This window comes from Neolamprologus brichardi, chromosome 10, assembly GCF_056152115.1.
Source record: "Neolamprologus brichardi isolate AB-2024 chromosome 10, ASM5615211v1, whole genome shotgun sequence".
Classification (NCBI taxonomy): Eukaryota; Metazoa; Chordata; class Actinopteri; order Cichliformes; family Cichlidae; genus Neolamprologus; species Neolamprologus brichardi.
In genome coordinates, this window is record NC_142113.1 from 33,757,803 (window position 1) to 33,777,932 (window position 20,130).

General features: G+C 40.5%; 2 protein-coding genes across 2 annotated transcripts; both read right to left on the minus strand.

The window, feature by feature from the left end:
* Positions 1-5,001: 5,001 nt before the first annotated feature.
* Positions 5,002-5,973, minus strand: LOC148101029 (odorant receptor 131-2-like). Its single transcript, XM_087847615.1, has one exon. The coding sequence runs from the start codon at positions 5,971-5,973 to the stop codon at positions 5,002-5,004; it is 972 nt and encodes a 323-aa protein (XP_087703741.1).
* Positions 5,974-13,760: 7,787 nt separating this feature from the next.
* LOC148101030 (odorant receptor 131-2-like) lies at positions 13,761-14,732 on the minus strand. The gene has a single exon (XM_087847616.1). The coding sequence runs from the start codon at positions 14,730-14,732 to the stop codon at positions 13,761-13,763; it is 972 nt and encodes a 323-aa protein (XP_087703742.1).
* Between the last annotated feature and the right edge of the window lie 5,398 nt (positions 14,733-20,130).

The following is a 20,130-nucleotide window of genomic DNA, read 5'->3' on the forward strand; positions in this document are numbered from 1 at the left end:
CTGATCACAAACCCTGAGGGTGTATACGAGAAGCAGAAGAAGCAGAGGGAATATCCCGTTTAAGTTTAGATAGTATTTGTAAAGATACTGACCATATCCTTTTCTGAAAGTGTGGATATAATGGATTGGGTAAGGTACTGGCATGCTACAACTTTATAGTTGTTAAATTCTGGGTACAAGTATACATGCCCATCTTGTACATGTTTTTTTAATATTATTATTATTATTATTATTATCCTACCCAATTACATGTTTCTTTTAATCAGAGTATGCTGTTTTAATGACTTTACAATATCATTTACATTGTGTTCCTTACATTTTCCCTAATTGTATGTTATATTAATCCTATATTTCCATTTTAATATTTCTAATGTTTGCCTTGTTTTCTTCACTGTCTGGTCTGCCTCTGTCTCGCCTGTATGGATGCGTTTACACCTAAATGTCCCCAACAAAGGATGTTTTAATTCACCACTATTCCAGTGAAACACGAGTCTCCCATCTTCCTGCTACCGGTCTCGAGTTTTTGTTCACCAAAGCACACACCAACTTCATACTGACGGACAGATCACTGCCCTTTTGCCGCCTTGTCTGACCGTGTTTTGTGGCTTTGGTTCACTTCACCTCACTCTTCCCCTTTCTTGTCATAAAATCAGGCCGTTCTGCAACCATGGCAGCCATTCACTCTATGGCTTTATTCATGGTGTATTTTGCCCCTTCACCAAAGGCCGTTCTCGTTTCCAACATTATATTTGCAGTGTTCGTCTATCTATCAATATCTGCGGAGTATTTTTTTAACGAGTATCCTATTTTCTAAAGCACAGCATGTAAAGGGTAGCTCGGTTAGCAGGAAGCTAGCAAGTAGCGCTTAGTGAGACACGCCTCAGACGAGTTGAGCAAAGACCCCGTCTGTGTACTTTATACGTGAGCAACGGATTTAAATAAAATTAACGTTGCAAAAGACAAACTTGAAGATAAAAAAACAATATACTTACCGGAGAACCGCCAGGGTTTGCCGCTTCCATCTTGCTGCTCCTAAATTCAAAACTGCCTCTGCAGACAGGCAGGGGAGGCGTGGAAATTGTCTTTGAGTTCGTCAAATGTTTTCCTTAGTTCGAGTAGATGATAAAATAAAATAAAAATAAATGGGATTTTAAGTAGGACTCGGCGTTCTGTAATGATCTCTATTTAGGAGAAAAACGTAATCACTCACCTTTAAACAGCTCTCTTTTAGGAGACACACTGCTGGCTAACGGTGTCATGTGATCAAACAGCGTAATTTAATTGGCTGAGAGCCGCTCGACTCGATCTAGTGCTGATTGCTCTGGCTTGGGTCAAAAGTTCATCACTTTTGCAGGTGAATTTTTTGCAGGTGAATTTTTGCAGGTGAATTTTTTGCAGGTGAATTTTGGAGGATAAAAATTCAGTGTTATAAATTCAATGTCTAAAAATACTTGAATTCTGATGATACTATATTTCTTCCATATAAGAGTGTTTTGCCAAATGATCTTAGAGTTTTGAGAATGTAATTTCTGTTTCGAGAAATGAGCCAAACCAATGGAGAAAAACTGTAAGGCAGGAGTAACATCTTTCATGGCACCCGAAGTTCTAATCCCCATAACATATTGTTATACTAGGAACCAAAACTTTTCTGTGATTAATCTGGCAGATTTAGGTTTTTTGTTTAGTGATAGGTTGATTCTGCCAGTTAGGTTTGGGTTGTCTTCTTATTTTAACAGAGAGAGTTTTTCTATACATGGACATGTCCAGAACTGGGCCCAATATTTTTGTAACAGTGCACTTAGAGGAAACCTGTCAGGTGTCACCCTTATGGTTGTTTTATGTTTTGACGATTTAATAATCAGCTCTCTCTCTCATTTTTGTTCTAAGCAGTCCTGCAAGATTGAGTAAACAGCGCTGTAAAACATTTTTGTGAGAGCAAATATAAGGTGAGCTTTTCCAGATTACAATGGGCTCAGGAGAAGGCTGCCTGTGGGGACCCGATCAGAGTGTGAGTCCCTGTCTAAAAGGATTGCAGCGAGTCAATCCAGTCCAGGATCATAAAGAATTGTTTTTCCTTTTAAAAATGATGACGTGATCTTGCTGGTGATGGAGGCTGGAATAGCTCGCGCACGGGACTCCACTATCAGCAATATCTAGTTTGAATGCAGGTGAATGAGTGTGTGTGACTGGACTGACGATGTGGACTAAAGTTTTGACTGACTGGATACTGAGACAAAGACTGGCTGTGATTGGGTCATTGTTGGGAAATGCTAAAGTGGAAAAACACAAGAAAAAGAAAAAAGGGGTTGCAAATGTGAAGTTCATATTAATCAACAGGTTTTGTATTCAGGCATGGGCGGTGTGGAAGAAAGCTCGAGAAGAGATTTTACATGATAATTAAACTGACTTCATTTCTTAACACAGGTTTGCAGGCCCAGAGCAAGTTTACTCTAGAGGAGAATTTCTGAGGTTTTCTGAGAAATAATATGACTAACCTTTTTCTTTTAATTTCGTAGATTTGGTGAAGCCTTTTCCTTCTGTTTGACAAATAAAATGTGTCAAAATGGGGAATTTTAGGTTTAATTTGAAACAATGGGTTCCATGATCAGGGTATGACCTTTTGTGTGTGTTTGATAATTTAGGTATGATAAAACTATTTTCATATTTAAGCTTAACTGATTAAAATAAACTGAATCCCGTTTAGAAGATAAAATGCATGTGTTCATGAGAAGCTGAGTACCACACTGAAGGGGAAACTGTGGGACAGCAGGCTGAATGAAACATATGCTTTTGTGAAAGAAGGGAAGATGTTAAGATTGAAAATGTTTGATTTCTTTTTGATTTCTTTTACTAAAATAAGCGGTTGTAATTATTTTCATACACACATGACAATAATGAAGGACTTAGATTGCAGAGCGGTAAATGCAAACACACTTACACACATTTATAATAATTAGACTAATCCTGTAGATCAGAGAGTCCCAAACATGATATTCTGAGCCAACTTTGAATAGCTAAAAGAACAAGGAATGAACACATTAGCTTATTGAGGCTTCACAGAGAGGTGTTTGCCTTTTCTGTCCTTTACAGAAGGAGCAGATTCCAGAACCACAGCAAAACCACGAAGGGGTTGGCGAGAATCCAGGAAGCACCAGACCGAACGGATCTGGCTAACAAAGGGGGACACAGTGATCTAAAAGAAGCATAGATCCCAGAGAATCGCCCGTCCCAGAAGATTAGTTGTTTAAATTGTAAAGAAGGCCGAAAGCTCGTTAGACAGAGGTTATGGTGTGAGCACAAAGTAATAAAGTAATGGGAAGATTAGCTTTAGTAATAGTCTGTAGGATTTTTATGTTATGTCAATTGCCCGAACCCAGTGGTCATGCCTGATATGGTCTAGCCATTAAAGGGGGACAGAGCGACAACTAAGAGAACTGACAGGTACGGGTTATAGAAATAGCAACCTGGGGATTTAGTGGTGTGCTGAAAAAAACAGGAGTGCTGTTTAAAGAGGAAACTGCTGAACTCTGTCGAGACTGTTTCCAAAGATTGACAATAAGACTATTCCAGGACCTTTTACTAGGAAAAGCTAGTTATACTTGGTTGGATTTTACAGTAAACAGTGAGGGAAGTCAGAAGCGGGTTTAAACTACTTAAACTCATGTAATGAGTAATGAGTATCATATTTTCTATTTTCTGTCCTATTCATCACATATTTCATAATATAAGCTTATATAAACAGAGAGAGAAGATATGGAAACTGTGGAAAACTGTAGAAAAGGAATGCACTGTAACTCAGATGGTGGATACATTATTGAAATCTAATAGGTAACATTATTGTAATGTTGTAAATGTAATTAAGTTTTTTTATATAGCACCAAACTACAGCAACAGTCATCTCATGCATTGACAAACCATCATTATTTAATGTGAACATATGTTAAGCCCTGCAAAGTTAGCACATTATAACTTAATTTTCCACCTCATCCAATGGCAGCAACCTTTCTCTCGTTGTTTGTTTGTTTTTGTTTTGTTTTTCAATTTTGAAACCATAGTTTTCAGTCACATGACTGACTCACACATGAACTGTCCAGTAGAATAAAAATCTCACCTGTACCGAATCAAGACCACTCAGATCATCTGTTCATGGAAAAAAAGCTACGATATAAGGAGAAACTACACATTTCGGGGACTTGTGATCCATATTCTCCCCCAGCCCCTGTTTGGTGACATCTACATGTATCTTGCAGAGAATCCTTCACCTCACACTGCTGCCTGAATAAAAGCTTTCAACTGCAGACCTGTAGGCTGGATTATTTAAGGTATGCTCACATGTTGCCGGTATGCCATTTTGGCAGCTGTAAATAAGCAAAGTACAGCTATATATATATCACAAAGTCACAAAAGTCACCTCAAGGCGATTTATGTAATGGGGTGAGCACCATACAATATACAAAAAGTCTTTGATCAAACTATTTAAGACTTTTTGTTGATTGAAAATTCACCAAATTATTCAAGACTGATAGCAGAGAACAACTTTCCCAACACAAAGCACCTTTAGTTTTCCCAAGTGCTGAATTTATTTGCACAACTTGGAACGGAAAGAAAACCCTCTAGGACACCTACAGTAATTCCAAGGCTAAACTGCAGGTTTAGAAGTAGCACAAATGTAGGCCAATTACATCTAATTAAAAATTGCTGCAATGTCTTTGCCTGAGCAGTGCTTGAGATAGAGTGGCTGTACACAGATTACGGGGTTAAACAAATGTGACGCTCTTTCCTGTTTTACCAAAGCATGTAATAATTTGAGAGAATTATAAAGAATTATGTTCCTTTAGTAAACAGCAGCAAATAATTCCTCACTTGTGTCATTTGACAACTGTATGGTTTTCAATAAAAATTCAAAAGTCAAGTCAGTAACAGAAGGAGTTATCCAGAATTGCAGTACGGTACTTTGAGGTTTGTATGCTTGTAAGCGTGGTGTATACTCTGACTAACTCTCTATTTCACAGCCTTCGGTCTCGGCTGTATGACTGAGTATTTCAGTCGACAGCAAAGATAATATATGAGCACAGTTCTGATGCTTTGATCTCTGATACCATAAATCAGTGAACTCAGACATCTGGGGAAAATGAAAATACAAACATAAAAAACAACCTGGATGCGCACAAACACTATCCTTGTTAAAACTCTTGCAAGTGCTGTGAGTAGTGGGTTATAAATGGTTGAAGAAAGACTGAGACCCAGCTGCACCAGATGTAGCAGCAGTGTGTTACAAGCCTTACGGGCTGAAGCTTTATCTGTGGAGGCCGACCTGGCTGCTACTATAACACCAATATAAGAGCATGTGATAGCCACACTTGCTGAAATAAACAGAACACATGTGAAGGCTTTGTTGTAATCATCAGACATAGACCCACCAGACATTGCTATTTCAGAGCAAAAGTCTTTCATCTGCAGACTATCAAGGGCTTCAAAAGGAAACTCTAACAGCAGAAGAACTCGAGTCAATATATTTAGTGAACCGATGGCCCAAATCACAATGATGGCCACACCTGTGTTGGTGATAGTGATGATGCTAGCATGCCTCAGTGGGTAGCACACAGCGACATATCTCTCCAGAGACATCACCACCAGCGTGACAGGAGAGACCACAGTTGTAAGTTTGGCAAGCATGTTGACAAAACCACATACAGGATATGTTAGTGTTATCCTACAAGCAGCAATAATATACAATAACTGACTCAGTGCCATCTGTACTGTGTCTGCAAACAGAAGGTTATACAGGAGAATGTATCGCGACGTCTCACAGAACAAAGCTTTACTCCTTAAAGTAAAAAGCAGGATTCCATTAATGAAGAGAAATAAACAACATGGCAGTGTAGTCAGAGTGGAAAATAAAACTCTTTCCAAAACCCCTCGATACTGCTGGTTAGCAGTAACATTGGTCAGAGACAGATTTGCAAGTACCATTTCAATAAAGAAATTCAGTTTTTAACATCTTCAGGGGAAATAAACACAAAAAAATATTCCAACATTTAAAACAGAAAGACTCACAAAGCTCTTTTCAGCTCATCCTCCTCCTGCAGGAAATTAATAGGTTAGAGGGCTGTGGTTGCTTTCAGCCAAACGGCACTGGACAGCAAGATTTTCTTACCCACACATTGTGTATATACGCTCTGTAGTCACACCTTTTCATGTGACTATCACATGTCTGCATTATTTTTTTCCAGTTTACTTACAACTCCCCTCCTCGCCCCAGGGACATGATAACTTGAACATTATAGTATAGGAGTAATACATTAATAGCCTATAGTTGATTCCATATTGTTTAAAGCATTTTTTCTGACATTGCCATGAACATCATTATTACAATAACTAACATTTACTGTATGAAATGATATGCAACAAATAAGAATATAATTCATAATTAAGAGTAGGAGTTAAGAGTAGGAATGCAGATGCTGGTTGCAGCTTTCCTACCGGTGTGTGTGTGTGTGTGTGAGAGAGTGTTTGTGTGTGTGTGTGTGTGTGTGTGTGTGTGTGTGTGTGTGTGTGTGTGTGTGTGTGTGTGTGTGTGTGTGTGTGTGTGTGTGTGTGTGTGAGTTTGCTTGTGTCAAAATTGGGGACTTCTATCAGCTCACACACCAGTCAATTGGGGACACCTCTCCCTTTGGGGACCAAAACCACTGTCCCCAATTAGATTTACCTCTAACAACGTTCAGCATGCTCTAAAACATAATTTAATCCAAAAATCTCACCATTTTTGGCAATCTTTGTATAACTCTATGTTGCCCCTAGTGGAAGTGTGTGAAATTGCAAAAATTTCCACTGTCCCCAAAAGTGACATTTCTTGGATTTTTTTGTGTGTGTATTACCTCTCCCTAACCCTTATATTATTATAGTGTAAGATTTCTTTTAATATACTGATCTTTGTTGAAAATCTTATTCAACATTCCATTGTATGAATGGTTTTATATAAACAAACATTTGTTCTCTTAACTAAATAATCGAAATCAGTAGACTATTTGTTAGAAAGTAGATTATATTTTCAAAGGGTAAAGAAGACACTAGAAAATACAAAAGAGTCATATTTCACGTAATTGTGATATAAATAGTTTTAATATTTTTTAAAGAATTATTTGGCATGATGTGAAGCAGATGCATGAAATAATGGAGCACTTTAGGTTCATATTTGCTTTCTGAACTGCAGCTTGACATAAATTACTCTAAATTCTTTATACTTGTATTGCAACATCTTTAAGATGTTTCTTGAATTTCTGTTGAATGGTGCAGGGATCCAAAATTTGGTGAAACAGCTGAGCTAAATTTAAATTTCAATGTTAATAACTTTTAGGCAGTATGTAAAATACTGCTTAAAAAGCATAAAAAGTCACAAGCATATGGCATAAAACTTAATTCTCACCAAAGTCTCTTTAAGAGCTGATCAAAAACTGTGTAAGACTATGGTCATTGAATATGGATCATGACAGAAAAAAAAATTATATCCTTGATACAAGCGGGAAAGATTAGCTTCTGTAGCATGGTTGACTGGGCCTTAGAGATATGTGCAGAGTTTGACTCAAGTCAAATTCAAAGTCAGCTTTATTGCGAAAACCCATATGTACAGATGATACACAGGAATTTTAAATTGTAATGCTCCCACGGTCTACAGTGTACAGTGAACAACTTAAAGATAAAAACAAAACAAAAGTCCTATGTACAACATAATACAATAAACACTAGTGTCATAAAATCAGAGTGCTTTCGGGAAAGAGTTCGTGTGCAAGTGGGGGTGGGGCAGTCAGTCAAAGGGCGATGTTTAGAGTTTTGTTTGTCTGTTGGGTGGGGGGGATCAGAGGAAAGAGATGAATGCAGGTCTAGAGTTCGTGTGTGTGAGAGTGAAGAGGGACACAGCAGGGACAGCCTAAAGGTAGGGGAGGTGAGGTAAGACCTCTATGTCACCATAGGCCTTGATCGCAGCCATGGAGGTGTGTGCAAGCAGCAGCACGTAGAGCAGCTTTAAAGGTATGAAAAGTGATTAAAACGTTTTTAGTTTCTTATACCTATATCTTAAGGTTTCTGCTGAAAAGTTTCAGCATTTTCTGTTTGAATGTAAGAAAGTTATTTAGTAATAAATGCTAATACTGGTTTGCTAGATGTGCCCTTGATAATTTGGAAAAAAAGACTTGAGCTAATTAGCCCGAAAAAGCTAGCCACGTATAAATTACACATTCAGAGATGTCTTGGATTAAAAATCAAGGCATGTTTAAATGAACCAAACTTTCAATATTTTAGGGGATTTGATTTTTTTTATGCCTTTATGATTCTAAAATAAAAAAGGATGTTTATTAGCATCCTTAAGTTTTTCATGTGCAAGCTAACAATGAGGATTATCTTCTTAATTAAGAGAGGCTAATGAAACGGAAAAAAATAAATAAGCTTCACAAAAAGGAATATTATGTTATTTGTTTAATTAATTAATTAATTAATTAATTAATTATTCTGAAACAAAGAAACATAAATAAGCTGCAGGATTTTGAATGTCCCCATTTAGGTTAAAGTGGAGTGTATTTGTGTTAGAAACGTCCCCAAAAGTCATAAGCATATGGCATACTAATGACTATAGTTGGATATGTTTTGGGATTTTTTTAAAAGATGCTATCATGTCCCTTTTTTCTGTATAAATCTATCTATAAAGTCAACAAACAATTTATCAGTGATCACCCCACTCAAGTAAGGGTTACTGTTGTAAAATCCTTCATTATGTCTAAGATTTGGAAATATGAAACAAATATCAATCAGAAGGAGGACTAAAAGAAAGAAATCCATCCCCCTTTTTCAGTATAAATCTATCCATGAAGTCTGTAAACAATTTATCAATGATCCCCACACTCAAGCAAGGGTTATGTTAAAAAAAACAACCTTCATTATGTCTAAGATTTAAAAATACAGAACAAATACCAATCAGAATGAGGACTAAGATAAAGAAATCCATCCGAAAAGTAGTTACACATACCTTAACATATGCAGATGTTTAATAATCAGAGTTCATTGTATTTACCAGTTCCCTAACGAAAGTTTCCCATTGAATGTCCCCATTTAGGTTAAAGCGGAGTGTATTTGTGTTAAAAACGTCCCCAAAAGTCATAAGCATATGGCATACTAATGACTATATTTGGGATTTTTTTTAAAAAAATGGTATCATGTCTCTTTTTCTGTATAAATTTATACATGAAGTTGGAGAACAATTTATCAATGATCACCACACTCAAGTAAGAGTTATGTTGTAAAACCCTTCATTATGTCTAAGATTTGAAAATATGAAACAAATACCAATCAAAATGAGGTCTAAGATAAAGCAATCCATCCCCCAAATCATTACACATACCTCAACATATGCATATGTTTAATAATCAGAGTTCGTTGTATTTACCAGTTCCCTAAGTGAAGTTTCCCATTGAATGTCCCCATTTAGGTTAAATTGGAATGTATGTGTGTTAGAAACGTCCCCAAAAGTCATAAGAGTCAGGTGTACAAATAACTATAGTTGGATATGTTTTTGCAATTTTTAAATGGAGGTATATTTCTGTATTTAGTATTAATCTACCCTTGAGATCAGTAACAAAACCGCTAATGGTCACTGATCGTTAATGACGATCAGTTAACGATCACTGTATATATATATCAATTCAATTCAATTCAATTTCATTTATGTATATCCTTTTGATTATCCTCATTCAGGTTAACACAGTGCAATTTTTTTTATTTTATTTTTTTTTAAGAAATGTCCCCGGAAGTCATAAGAGTCATCTTTTCTGGCAGTTTTCAATTGTCTCTTGTCTATTTGTTATTCATGTTAAATGTACTCGTAACATCAGTGAAAACTAAAATTAAGATATCCATTCTAAAATCGTACAGCTTGTCTTATCACTCACAGATCTTTAATACTGTACTTATTGGTGCCCTGAGGTAAAGGATAATTTGATTGGTTCTAATGTAGGTTAAAGCAGTATGTTTATAAATAATTAAATTAAATCTTTTATGATAGGTTTGCGTCAAAGTTTGGATAGTTTCTGCAAATCAAATGAACCCTTAGTAATTGTGTACAAATTATCTGTGTTAACAATTCATAGTTGAAATTAGAAATTTCTTTTTTAGTTTAAATGGAATATAAAAACTAGGTTAACTGTCTAATGTTTGCCTATTTAACTTATGTTTATCTACTCAAGACTAACCAAGCTGAAGCAGCATCATGAGAAATGCCTGAAACGTAAAAAAAAAAATTGATCTGCAAAATCCGGATTCCTCAAGCATTGAGATTGAGTCTCTTCTTTCAGGTATGGAGGCAACAAAAACACAATAGAAAAAGAAAACAGATCAAGATGAAGACAGGGGACCAGGGACTTCTTCCCAGTGAACATATTTGGAAGCAAAGTTCTTGCCTTACAATTTGCTGGTAACAAACACTCAATAGTACAGATGATTTTTTTTTTATCCAAGTTTGTCTGCATTAATGATGTGCATATAAACTCCCAAAACAACACAGTAGTAATAAATGCAGTCAAAAATTTAAATTGTTCTGTGGCCGAGACGTTGGACATAGTTTTGATTTCTTCAAGATAAATGGAGACCTTAATTATTGTTTAGATTATTGTTAGATTGGGTAGTTAACCTTACATTGTACTTTGAAGGAATTGCCTTTAAGGGAAGTAATATCCCCAAAACTGACATAAAATAACTTGTGTATGTGTGTATTGCTGAAGACCCAAAAGGGAAGTGAAGTCATCTTAAGTGATTTTTTTATTTATGTGGTCTTGGAGGAGTAAAACTGAGTTCCCAGCTTGCTTCTAAACCATACAGAAAGTGGTGTCCCCAAAGGGTGGGAGTTGAGATATGCAACCCCAAATGGGACTTAAGCGAGTATGTGTGTGAGGGTGTGTGTGTGTGAGGGGGTGTGCGTGTGGGTGTGAGGGTGTGCGTGTGGGTGTGAGGGTGTGCGTGTGTGTGTGAGCGTGTGTGTGTGAGGGTGTATGTGGGTTAGGGTGTGTGTGTGAGTGTTGGTGGGTGTGTGTGAGTGTTTGTGGGTGTGTGAGGGTGTGTGTGTGTGAGGGTGTGCGTGTGCGGGTGTGGGTGTGCGGGTGCGGGTGTGCGTGTGTGTGAGGGTGTTTGTGAGGGTGTGCGTGTGTGTGAGGGTGTTTGTGAGGGTGTGGTTGTGTGTGAGAGTGTTTGTGAGGGTGTGCGTGTGTGAGAGTGTTTGTGGGTGAGGGTGTGTGTGTTTGTGGGTGTGTGTGTGTGAGAGTGTTTGTGGGTGAGGGTGTGTGTGTTTGTGGGTGAGGGTGTGCATGCGTGTGTGTGTGTGGGGGGTGGGGTGGGGTGTATGCATTGAATAGTCCATTTTCTCGGTCGTCCATGTGAGTGAAGTTGCACCTTCCTCAATTGATAAATCAATCATCCACCCCTAGTCTCCACCACACCATTGTTTGTTTGTCAAACTTAGATTCAGGAGGAACAATGCGGTTTTTGTCTTGGGTCTAGATGCTGAGACCAGAGAGTTTCTCTCTGAGCCTTTGAGATTCAGAGAAGGCATTTTACTGCATCCCTCAGGGGATCCTTTGGTGTGTCTTTTAGAAATATTGGGTATTAAAGCTGTTTTAGGTTATTATCTCCCTAGAGAACCACAATGAAACCTTAGTTTGCATTGCTGGCAATAAGTCAGATTCATTCCTGGTGGGTATCTGCCAGTGCTGTCCCGTTGTGATTGTCATTCTGTTAATTATTTCCTTGTGTAGAATCCGGCCCAGGCGTAAATGGTGTTTAGCTTGGCGACCTCAGGATTTTGTCTCTGCTTTTTGCAGGGGTTGTTGACTTTCTTAATAATGACCTCCAGTTTTATCTAGGGCAATTTTAAGCCAATGTAAAGCAGCTGGAACAGGAATTGGGACCTGTGGGTCTGAGGCCATGGTTCTCATTTGAAAAAGAGTAGAGTGTGTATTTTGTGATTTGAATGAGTTTCTATAGGACAGGGTTGTCCAATCCCAGTCCTCAAGAGCTACCTTCCTGCAGCTTTTAGATGTATCCTTGTTCCGACTCACCTGAATCAAATGAATGGCTTGTTATCAGGCCTTTGTCAAACTTGATGGCATGCTGAAGAGATAATTTGATTCAGCTGTGTTGGAGTAGGGCTGCATCTTAAAGCTGCAGAATTGTAGATCTCGAGGACTGGGATAGGACACCCCCACTCAGTTTTATTTAGGCAGTACCAAATGACAACAACAGTTGGCTCAAGGCAATTCAAATTGTAAGGTAAAGGCCTGACAATGATACAGTGAAAACATAAAAAGACCAACAGCTGTATGACCCCCTTTGAGCAAGTTCTTTGGTAACAGGGAGAACTTAAAAAGAAATAAGAATGACAAATGATTGTTTTAAAACTCATGTAATGAGTTTCATAGTTTCTATTTTCTGTCCTATTCATCACATATTTCATAATATAAGCTTATATAAGCAGAGAGAGAAGATATGGAAACTGTGGAAAAGGACTGTGCTGTAACTCAGATGGTGGATACATTATTGAAATCTAATAGGTAACATTATTGTAATGTTGTAAATGTAATTAAGTTTTTTTTATATAGCACCAAACTACAGCAACAGTCATCTCATGCATTGACAAACCATCATTATTTAATGTGAACATATGTTAAGCCCTGCAAAGTTAGCACATTATAACTTAATTTTCCACCTCATCCAATGGCAGCAACCTTTCTCTCGTTGTTTGTTTGTTTTTGTTTTGTTTTTCAATTTTGAAACCATAGTTTTCAGTCACATGACTGACTCATACATGAACTGTCCAGTAGAATAAAAATCTCACCTGTCCCGAATCAAGACCACTCAGATCATCTGTTCATGGAAAAAAGCTACGATATAAGGAGAAACTACACATTTCGGGGACTCGTGATCCATATTCTCCCCCAGCCCCTGTTTGGTGACATCTACATGTATCTTGCAGAGAATCCTTCACCTCACACTGCTGCCTGAATAAAAGCTTTCAACTGCAGACCTGTAGGCTGGATTATTTAAGGTATGCTCACATGTTGCCGGTATGCCATTTTGGCAGCTGTAAATAAGCAAAGTACAGCTATATATATATCACAAAGTCACAAAAGTCACCTCAAGGCGATTTATGTAATGGGGTGAACACCATACAATATACAAAAAGTCTTTGATCAAACTATTTAAGACTTTTTGTTGATTGAAAATTCACCAAATTATTCAAGACTGATAGCAGAGAACAACTTTCCCAACACAAAGCACCTTTAGTTTTCCCAAGTGCTGAATTTATTTGCACAACTTGGAACGGAAAGAAAACCCTCTAGGACACCTACAGTAATTCCAAGGCTAAACTGCAGGTTTAGAAGTAGCACAAATGTAGGCCAATTACATCTAATTAAAAATTGCTGCAATGTCTTTGCCTGAGCAGTGCTTGAGATAGAGTGGCTGTACACAGATTACGGGGTTAAACAAATGTGACGCTCTTTCCTGTTTTACCAAAGCATGTAATAATTTGAGAGAATTATAAAGAATTATGTTCCTTTAGTAAACAGCAGCAAATAATTCCTCACTTGTGTCATTTGACAACTGTATGGTTTTCAATAAAAATTCAAAAGTCAAGTCAGTAACAGAAGGAGTTATCCAGAATTGCAGTACGGTACTTTGAGGTTTGTATGCTTGTAAGCGTGGTGTATACTCTGACTAACTCTCTATTTCACAGCCTTCGGTCTCAGCTGTATGACTGAGTATTTCAGTCGACAGCAAAGATAATATATGAGCACAGTTCTGATGCTTTGATCTCTGATACCATAAATCAGTGAACTCAGACATCTGGGGAAAATGAAAATACAAACATAAAAAACAACCTGGATGCGCACAAACACTATCCTTGTTAAAACTCTTGCAAGTGCTGTGAGTAGTGGGTTATAAATGGTTGAAGAAAGACTGAGACCTAGCTGCACCAGATGTAGCAGCAGTGTGTTACAAGCCTTACGGGCTGAAGCTTTATCTGTGGAGGCCGACCTGGCTGCTACTATAACACCAATATAAGAGCATGTGATTGCCACACTTGCTGAAATAAACAGAACACATGTGAAGGCTTTGTTGTAATCATCAGACATAGACCCACCAGACATTGCTATTTCAGAGCAAAAGTCTTTCATCTGCAGACTATCAAGGGCTTCAAAAGGAAACTCTAACAGCAGAAGAACTCGAGTCAATATATTTAGTGATCCGATGGCCCAAATCACAATGATGGCCACACCTGTGTTGGTGATAGTGATGATGCTAGCATGCCTCAGTGGGTAGCACACAGCAACATATCTCTCCAGAGACATCACCACCAGCGTGACAGGAGAGACCACAGTTGTAAGTTTGGCAAGCATGGTGAGAAAACCACATACAGGATATGTTAGTGTTATCCTACAAGCAGCAATAATATACAATAACTGACTCAGTGCCATCTGTACTGTGTCTGCAAACAGAAGGTTATACAGGAGAATGTATCGCGACGTCTCACAGAACAAAGCTTTACTCCTTAAAGTAAACAGCATGATTCCATTAATGAAGAGAAATAAACAACATGGCAGTGTAGTCAGAGTGGAAAATAAAACTCTTTCCAAAACCCCTTGATACTGCTGGTTAGCAGTAACATTGGTCAGAGACAGATTTGCAAGTAACATTTCAATAAAGAAATTCAGTTTTTAACATCTTCAGTGGAAATAAAACACAAAAAAGTATTCCAACATTTAAAACAGAAAGACTCACAAAGCTCTTTTCAGCTCATCCTCCTCCTGCAGGAAATTAATAGGTTAGAGGGCTGTGGTTGTGTATATACGCTCTGTAGTCACACCTTTTCATGTGACTATCACATGTCTGCATTATTTTTTTCCAGTTTACTTACAACCCCCTTCCTCGCCCCCATTATAACTTGAACATTATAGTATAGGAGTAATACATTATTAGCCTATAGTTGATTCCATATTGTTTAAAGTCAAAGGAGCTTGCAAAGAAAAGCGTCTGGACTTCTTTAAGTTGCTTGAAGACGTTTCACCTCTCATCCAAGAAGCTTCTTCAGTTCACTGGAGGAGAGTCCCAGATTTAAACCCAGTGGGTTTTTCCCCCGAAAGAGGGACAAAGGACCCCCTGATGATCCTCTAATCACATGAGCCGAGGTGTGAAACTGGGTGTGGGTCCCAGTCAGCCAGGGTTTCGGGTGAGCTCATTGTGAAACCTGACCCCACCTTATCATGCGAATTCCTGAGGTCAGATGGCCCAGGATGTGAGTGGGCTTTAAGGCATCTGGGGAGGGAACTCAAAACTGGATTATAGATGGCAGACAGTTGGTGTCAAAAACCACCGCCTCTGTTCAAAGATGGTCGCTCACAGTGGACATAGATGCTTCTTTCACTCTTCTTTCAAACCATCTGTCCTCTCTGTCCAAAATGTGAATATTGGCATCCTCGAAAGAGTGACCTTCGACCTTTAGATGCAGATGGACAGCTGAGTCTTGTCCTGTGGAGGTGGCTCTTCTATGTTGTGCCATACGCTTGTGAAGTGGCTGTTTGGTCTCTCCAATGTAGAGGTCTGGGCATTCCTCGCTGCACTGTACAGCATACAAGACATTGTTAAGTCTGTGTTTTGGAGTTTTGTCTTTGGGATGAACCAGTTTTTGTCTGAGTGTGTTGCTGGGTTTGAAATGCACCGGGATGTCATGCTTGGAGAAAACTCTCCTGAGTTTTTCCTGATACACCGGCTACATAGGGGATGACAATGTTGTTGCATCTGTCCTTCTTATCCTCCCTCGCTGTTGGATAAATTTTCATGGAAACATAATATTGCCTTCCATTGCTATGCAGATGATATCCAAATCTATTTCCCCCTGAATTTGGATCTCCAGTCCCCTCTATTGCTTTTGCTAAACTGCCTGTGTGATGTTAAAGACTTGCTACTGCACAATTCTCTCACCCTTAATAAAAACAAAACAGAAATTAGCATTTTTGACAGTCACATCCCCGTGGAACAGCTATCGGATATCCTGGGATCCTATACCAGTCATCTTTCCTTTACTGTTAGAAACCTTGGAGAGGTGCTGGATAGTTCCCTCAAATTAGACAAGCAAGTGTCTGCAGTGGTGAAAACCAGCTTTTACCAACTACGCCAAATTTCCAAGGCAAACCCTATATACAACATAAAGACCTAGAAAAGCCCATTCATGCTCTTATTACTTCGAAATTGGACTATTGCAATTCTCTTTATCTAGGCCTTCAACTTTCCTACATCCAACGCCTGCAACTTGTCCAAAATGGCACAGCATGTCTTTTAAGCGGCACCAGAAGACATGATAATATTACACTTTTAAATTTTAAAGTTATTTTAAATTTTTAAATAATTGGCACCCAGCTACTTAATCAACCTCCTTGACCTATAGCACTTAGATCCTCTAATCAGTGGCTCTTAGTGCAACCAATGTCCCAATGGAAGACTAGAGGGGATCGTGCTTTTGCTTTTGCCGCACCTCCCTGCATCCATCCATCCATCCATCCATTTTCTTCCGCTTATCTGCGGTCGGGTCACGAGGGGAAGCCGACCAAGCAGAGAAGCCCAGACCTCCCTCTCCCCAGCCACCTCCTCCAAGGCGTTCCCAGGCCAGCTGAGAGATATAATCTATCCAGCGTGTCCTGGGTCTGCCTTGCCTCTACTCTGAGCCCCTCCCGAATCGCTGAACTTCTCACCCTATCTCTAAGGCAGAGGCCAGCCACCCTTCGGAGGAAGCCCATTTCCGACGCTTGTATCCGCGATCTCGTTCTTTCGGTCACTACCCACAGCTCGTGGCCATAGGTGAGGGTAGGGACGTAGATCACTTTCACATTCAGCTCTCTTTTCACCACAATGGACCGGTACAGCGTCCACATTGCTGCGGCCGCTGCACCAATCCGTCTGTCAATCTCCCGCTCCCTTCTCCTGTCACTCGTGAACAAGACCCTGAGTTACTTAAACTCCTCGACTTGGGGCAGAAACTCGTCCCCGACGTGGAGTGGGCACTGTTGGGATAAAATTATTTGAAGTGGCTCAATTCTACAATTCTATGCTTTATATTGACTAAAATGCTATATAACCATATAGGGTAGTATTAAGTGGACACGGCCCTGAAAATAAAGGCATTACTACGTGTCCTTGGGGGGTAGAATGCTGTAGACTCTCGCTCACGCTAGCCTGGGAGAACGTAGATGACAGGGGACCATGTTCTAGTGGAAAGTTACTGAAAAACTGTTGTTTAGACATACTTTTAAGTTTGAATGAAACCAAGATGGCGCCAGTATGCACAGCAAGCCGTCTCCGCTTCCCCGAGTTCTATCTGTTGTTGGCTATTTTATTTTCTATATGTTTCCTGGATGTTACCACACTAATTGTTTATGATCGTCAAACACTGTTCGATCTCCGACCTCTGAAGCATCAATCAGCAAACCCGTACTGGAAACCGGGAAATTTCACCCCGTTTTCCCCAGACACAACTGCATGCGTACGCTGCTTGCCTTTTTTCCTCCCCGTTTAGAAACGCTCTAGACGACGGGGAAAACGGAGCAGCGTCCGGACTCGCATCAAAGCCTAATTAAAATTACATGGAGTAATCAACTACCATGCCATTTCGGATATCTTTCAATCCCTATTTTCTTCTCATGACCAGCACACCATCAGACTATTCTGTCATCGATGGACCCGCCAAGTCGGACAACATGCTCACTCGGAGTTACCGGCCGATCATCTACCTACTAGAAGCTGGATGCGGGCTTGTGGAGGTGGCGTGAACCATAGCAACTTACGCCTGCTGAGGCGTGCTCCGAACAACAATGAGATGACGACGATCCAGATGGCTGTGCTTAATACCAGATTGCTGGCGAACAAGTCCTTTGTCCTGAATGATTTTTCTCTCTCATCCGAGCGGGACTTCCTATTCCTAACAGAAACCTGGATTCGCCCCGGTGAGTCCGTCTCTCTATCGGAATTTCTTCCACCGGAATGTATCTATTTTAGCACCCCTAGGACCTTGGGCAGAGGTGGAGGGCTAGTATTAAACCCCGATTCTTTTGTCCCCATGAAAGAACAGAGAAAACCCGACTCAGAGTGGTCAAAACAGTTTATATCTCTTTTTATTCAATCATCTTCAAGAGAGAGACCCATGCACAGCCCAAACGCCAGTTGCAGAATCTCTAACATTAGAATCTAAGAACGTCTCACATATAGGTGTTATTTTGGTACTTTACATGTTACATGTAAATGTAAATGTTACAGTTTCGATAGAAACATTCCTTATATGGTACAAGTTCCTCTTTTCTGGCTGATTTATTAATATGCCTTTGCACTAAAACTTCCTGTGCAGCTTGCAATAACTTCCCCTTTCTAAGGTCTGTTACCAGGGCAACCTGTCTGAACTTAGTTTCACTCTGTCTGTATCAGGTTAGGGCTGTGTGCAGGCAGGAGTGGAAGTAGAAGGACCCAATGTGCAGACACTCGGAGGCGGAAAGTAACTCAAAACTCAGCTTTTATTGCTGGATGGCAAAACGTGGCAAAACGTGGCAAAATGTAACAAAAATCCAAATAAACTTACATGAACAGGCAGACGGAACACACAGCATAAATGAGAGCAGATCACGACACAGACACAAAGAAACATAGGGCTTAAATACACAGAGGGAGCAATCAGGGGATGGGTAACAGGAGGGAAACACAGCTGGGGCAAATCAGGCCTAACGAGACAAGGGGAAGCAAAACCAGACACATTAACATCAGACATGGACTTTCAAAGTAAAACAGGAAACATAACACAGACTCACAGGCAGGCACTATAACAAAGGGAACAGAAACGTGATACGGATACTGCAGACAGGGGAGACAGCAACTATGGAACACAGACAGAAGACAAATAAACTTACATGAACAGGCAGACGGAACACACAGCATAAATGAGAGTAGGTCGGCGGCGTCCAGTAGACGGTCTGTGTATTCAAACCTACCTCTGGCGCCGGTGCCCACCTCTCAATTTTAAATCCATGTAGACATTGAGGGTTCTCAGGAGGGGCCGTGCTAACACCTACTGCTCTCTGGCAGCAGCACCATGCTCTCCCTTGTTTTAAATGCACTTTAGAGCAACACGCAGCAACACTACACTTGAGCGGGAGGAGGGAGGTATGGGGTCTTAACACACCCCCGTTCTCTACTAGCCATCGGGGCGGGGGGGCTGGGAAGAGATGCTGGCTGTCCGATTGGCCTCCCTGCTGCTGCGGAGCCTGGGGCGGTCTGCTTGCCTCCACCCCGGAGGGAAGGGAAACATCTCTTTGGTCTGGGTGCCGTTTCCCCCTCTGGGGGCGAGGATACCTGGACCCGGGGTATAGAGTATGTTTGGGGAGTGTGATTGTGTGTACTTGTCCATTTACGTTTATTTCTACGTTGGGTGAGTGCTGAGTGTTTGTATATGTGTGCATGAGGGTGGGAATGCATGTCTGTGTCTGTGTGTGCCTGTTTGTCTGTGTCTATATGTCAGGTCGGGTCTTAGACTCCACCTCTCTGGGAACTCCCAGGCCTTCCAAGTGTGGAGGCCTATCTCCCCTCACCACACTCCCTGCCGGTGACTGACGCCATCAGGGGTCGGTGCATTGTTGGTTCTTGGTGTCCGGGGCTGGGCGCTCAGGTATGTACCAGCTCACTCCTGGTGGCTACTTGGCGGGGCCTGGCGCCTGCTGCTCAGTCAGGCCTCTTCTGGGGCGTGGAGGGCCCTCGGGCCTCCGGCCTCTGTGCCTGCGGCTCGGTTCACTCTGGCACAGTTGGCTGCCGGCGGAGCTGGCGGGCATGCCGGTGCAGCCCCCTCTAGCTTCTGCCAGGTTGCTACTGGGTGACCCCTCGTCTGTGGATCCTCAGCCCTTCCCATGAAGGTGGCACGGATGCCCCTCCTCCTTGGGCTCTTGCACTCTGGGGCCTCTGGATGTCTGGGGCCTGGATCTCCTCCATGCCTGCTTCATGCCCTGGGGGACAGGGCTATGGCTCTCTACATCCTCTTGCAGACCATTACATGGGGAAACCATT

Coding starts and splice junctions, on each gene's coding strand:
- LOC148101029 (XM_087847615.1), bottom strand. CDS start 5,973: ATGGTACTTGCAAATCTGTCTCTGACCAATGTTACTGCTAACCAGCAG.
- LOC148101030 (XM_087847616.1), bottom strand. CDS start 14,732: ATGTTACTTGCAAATCTGTCTCTGACCAATGTTACTGCTAACCAGCAG.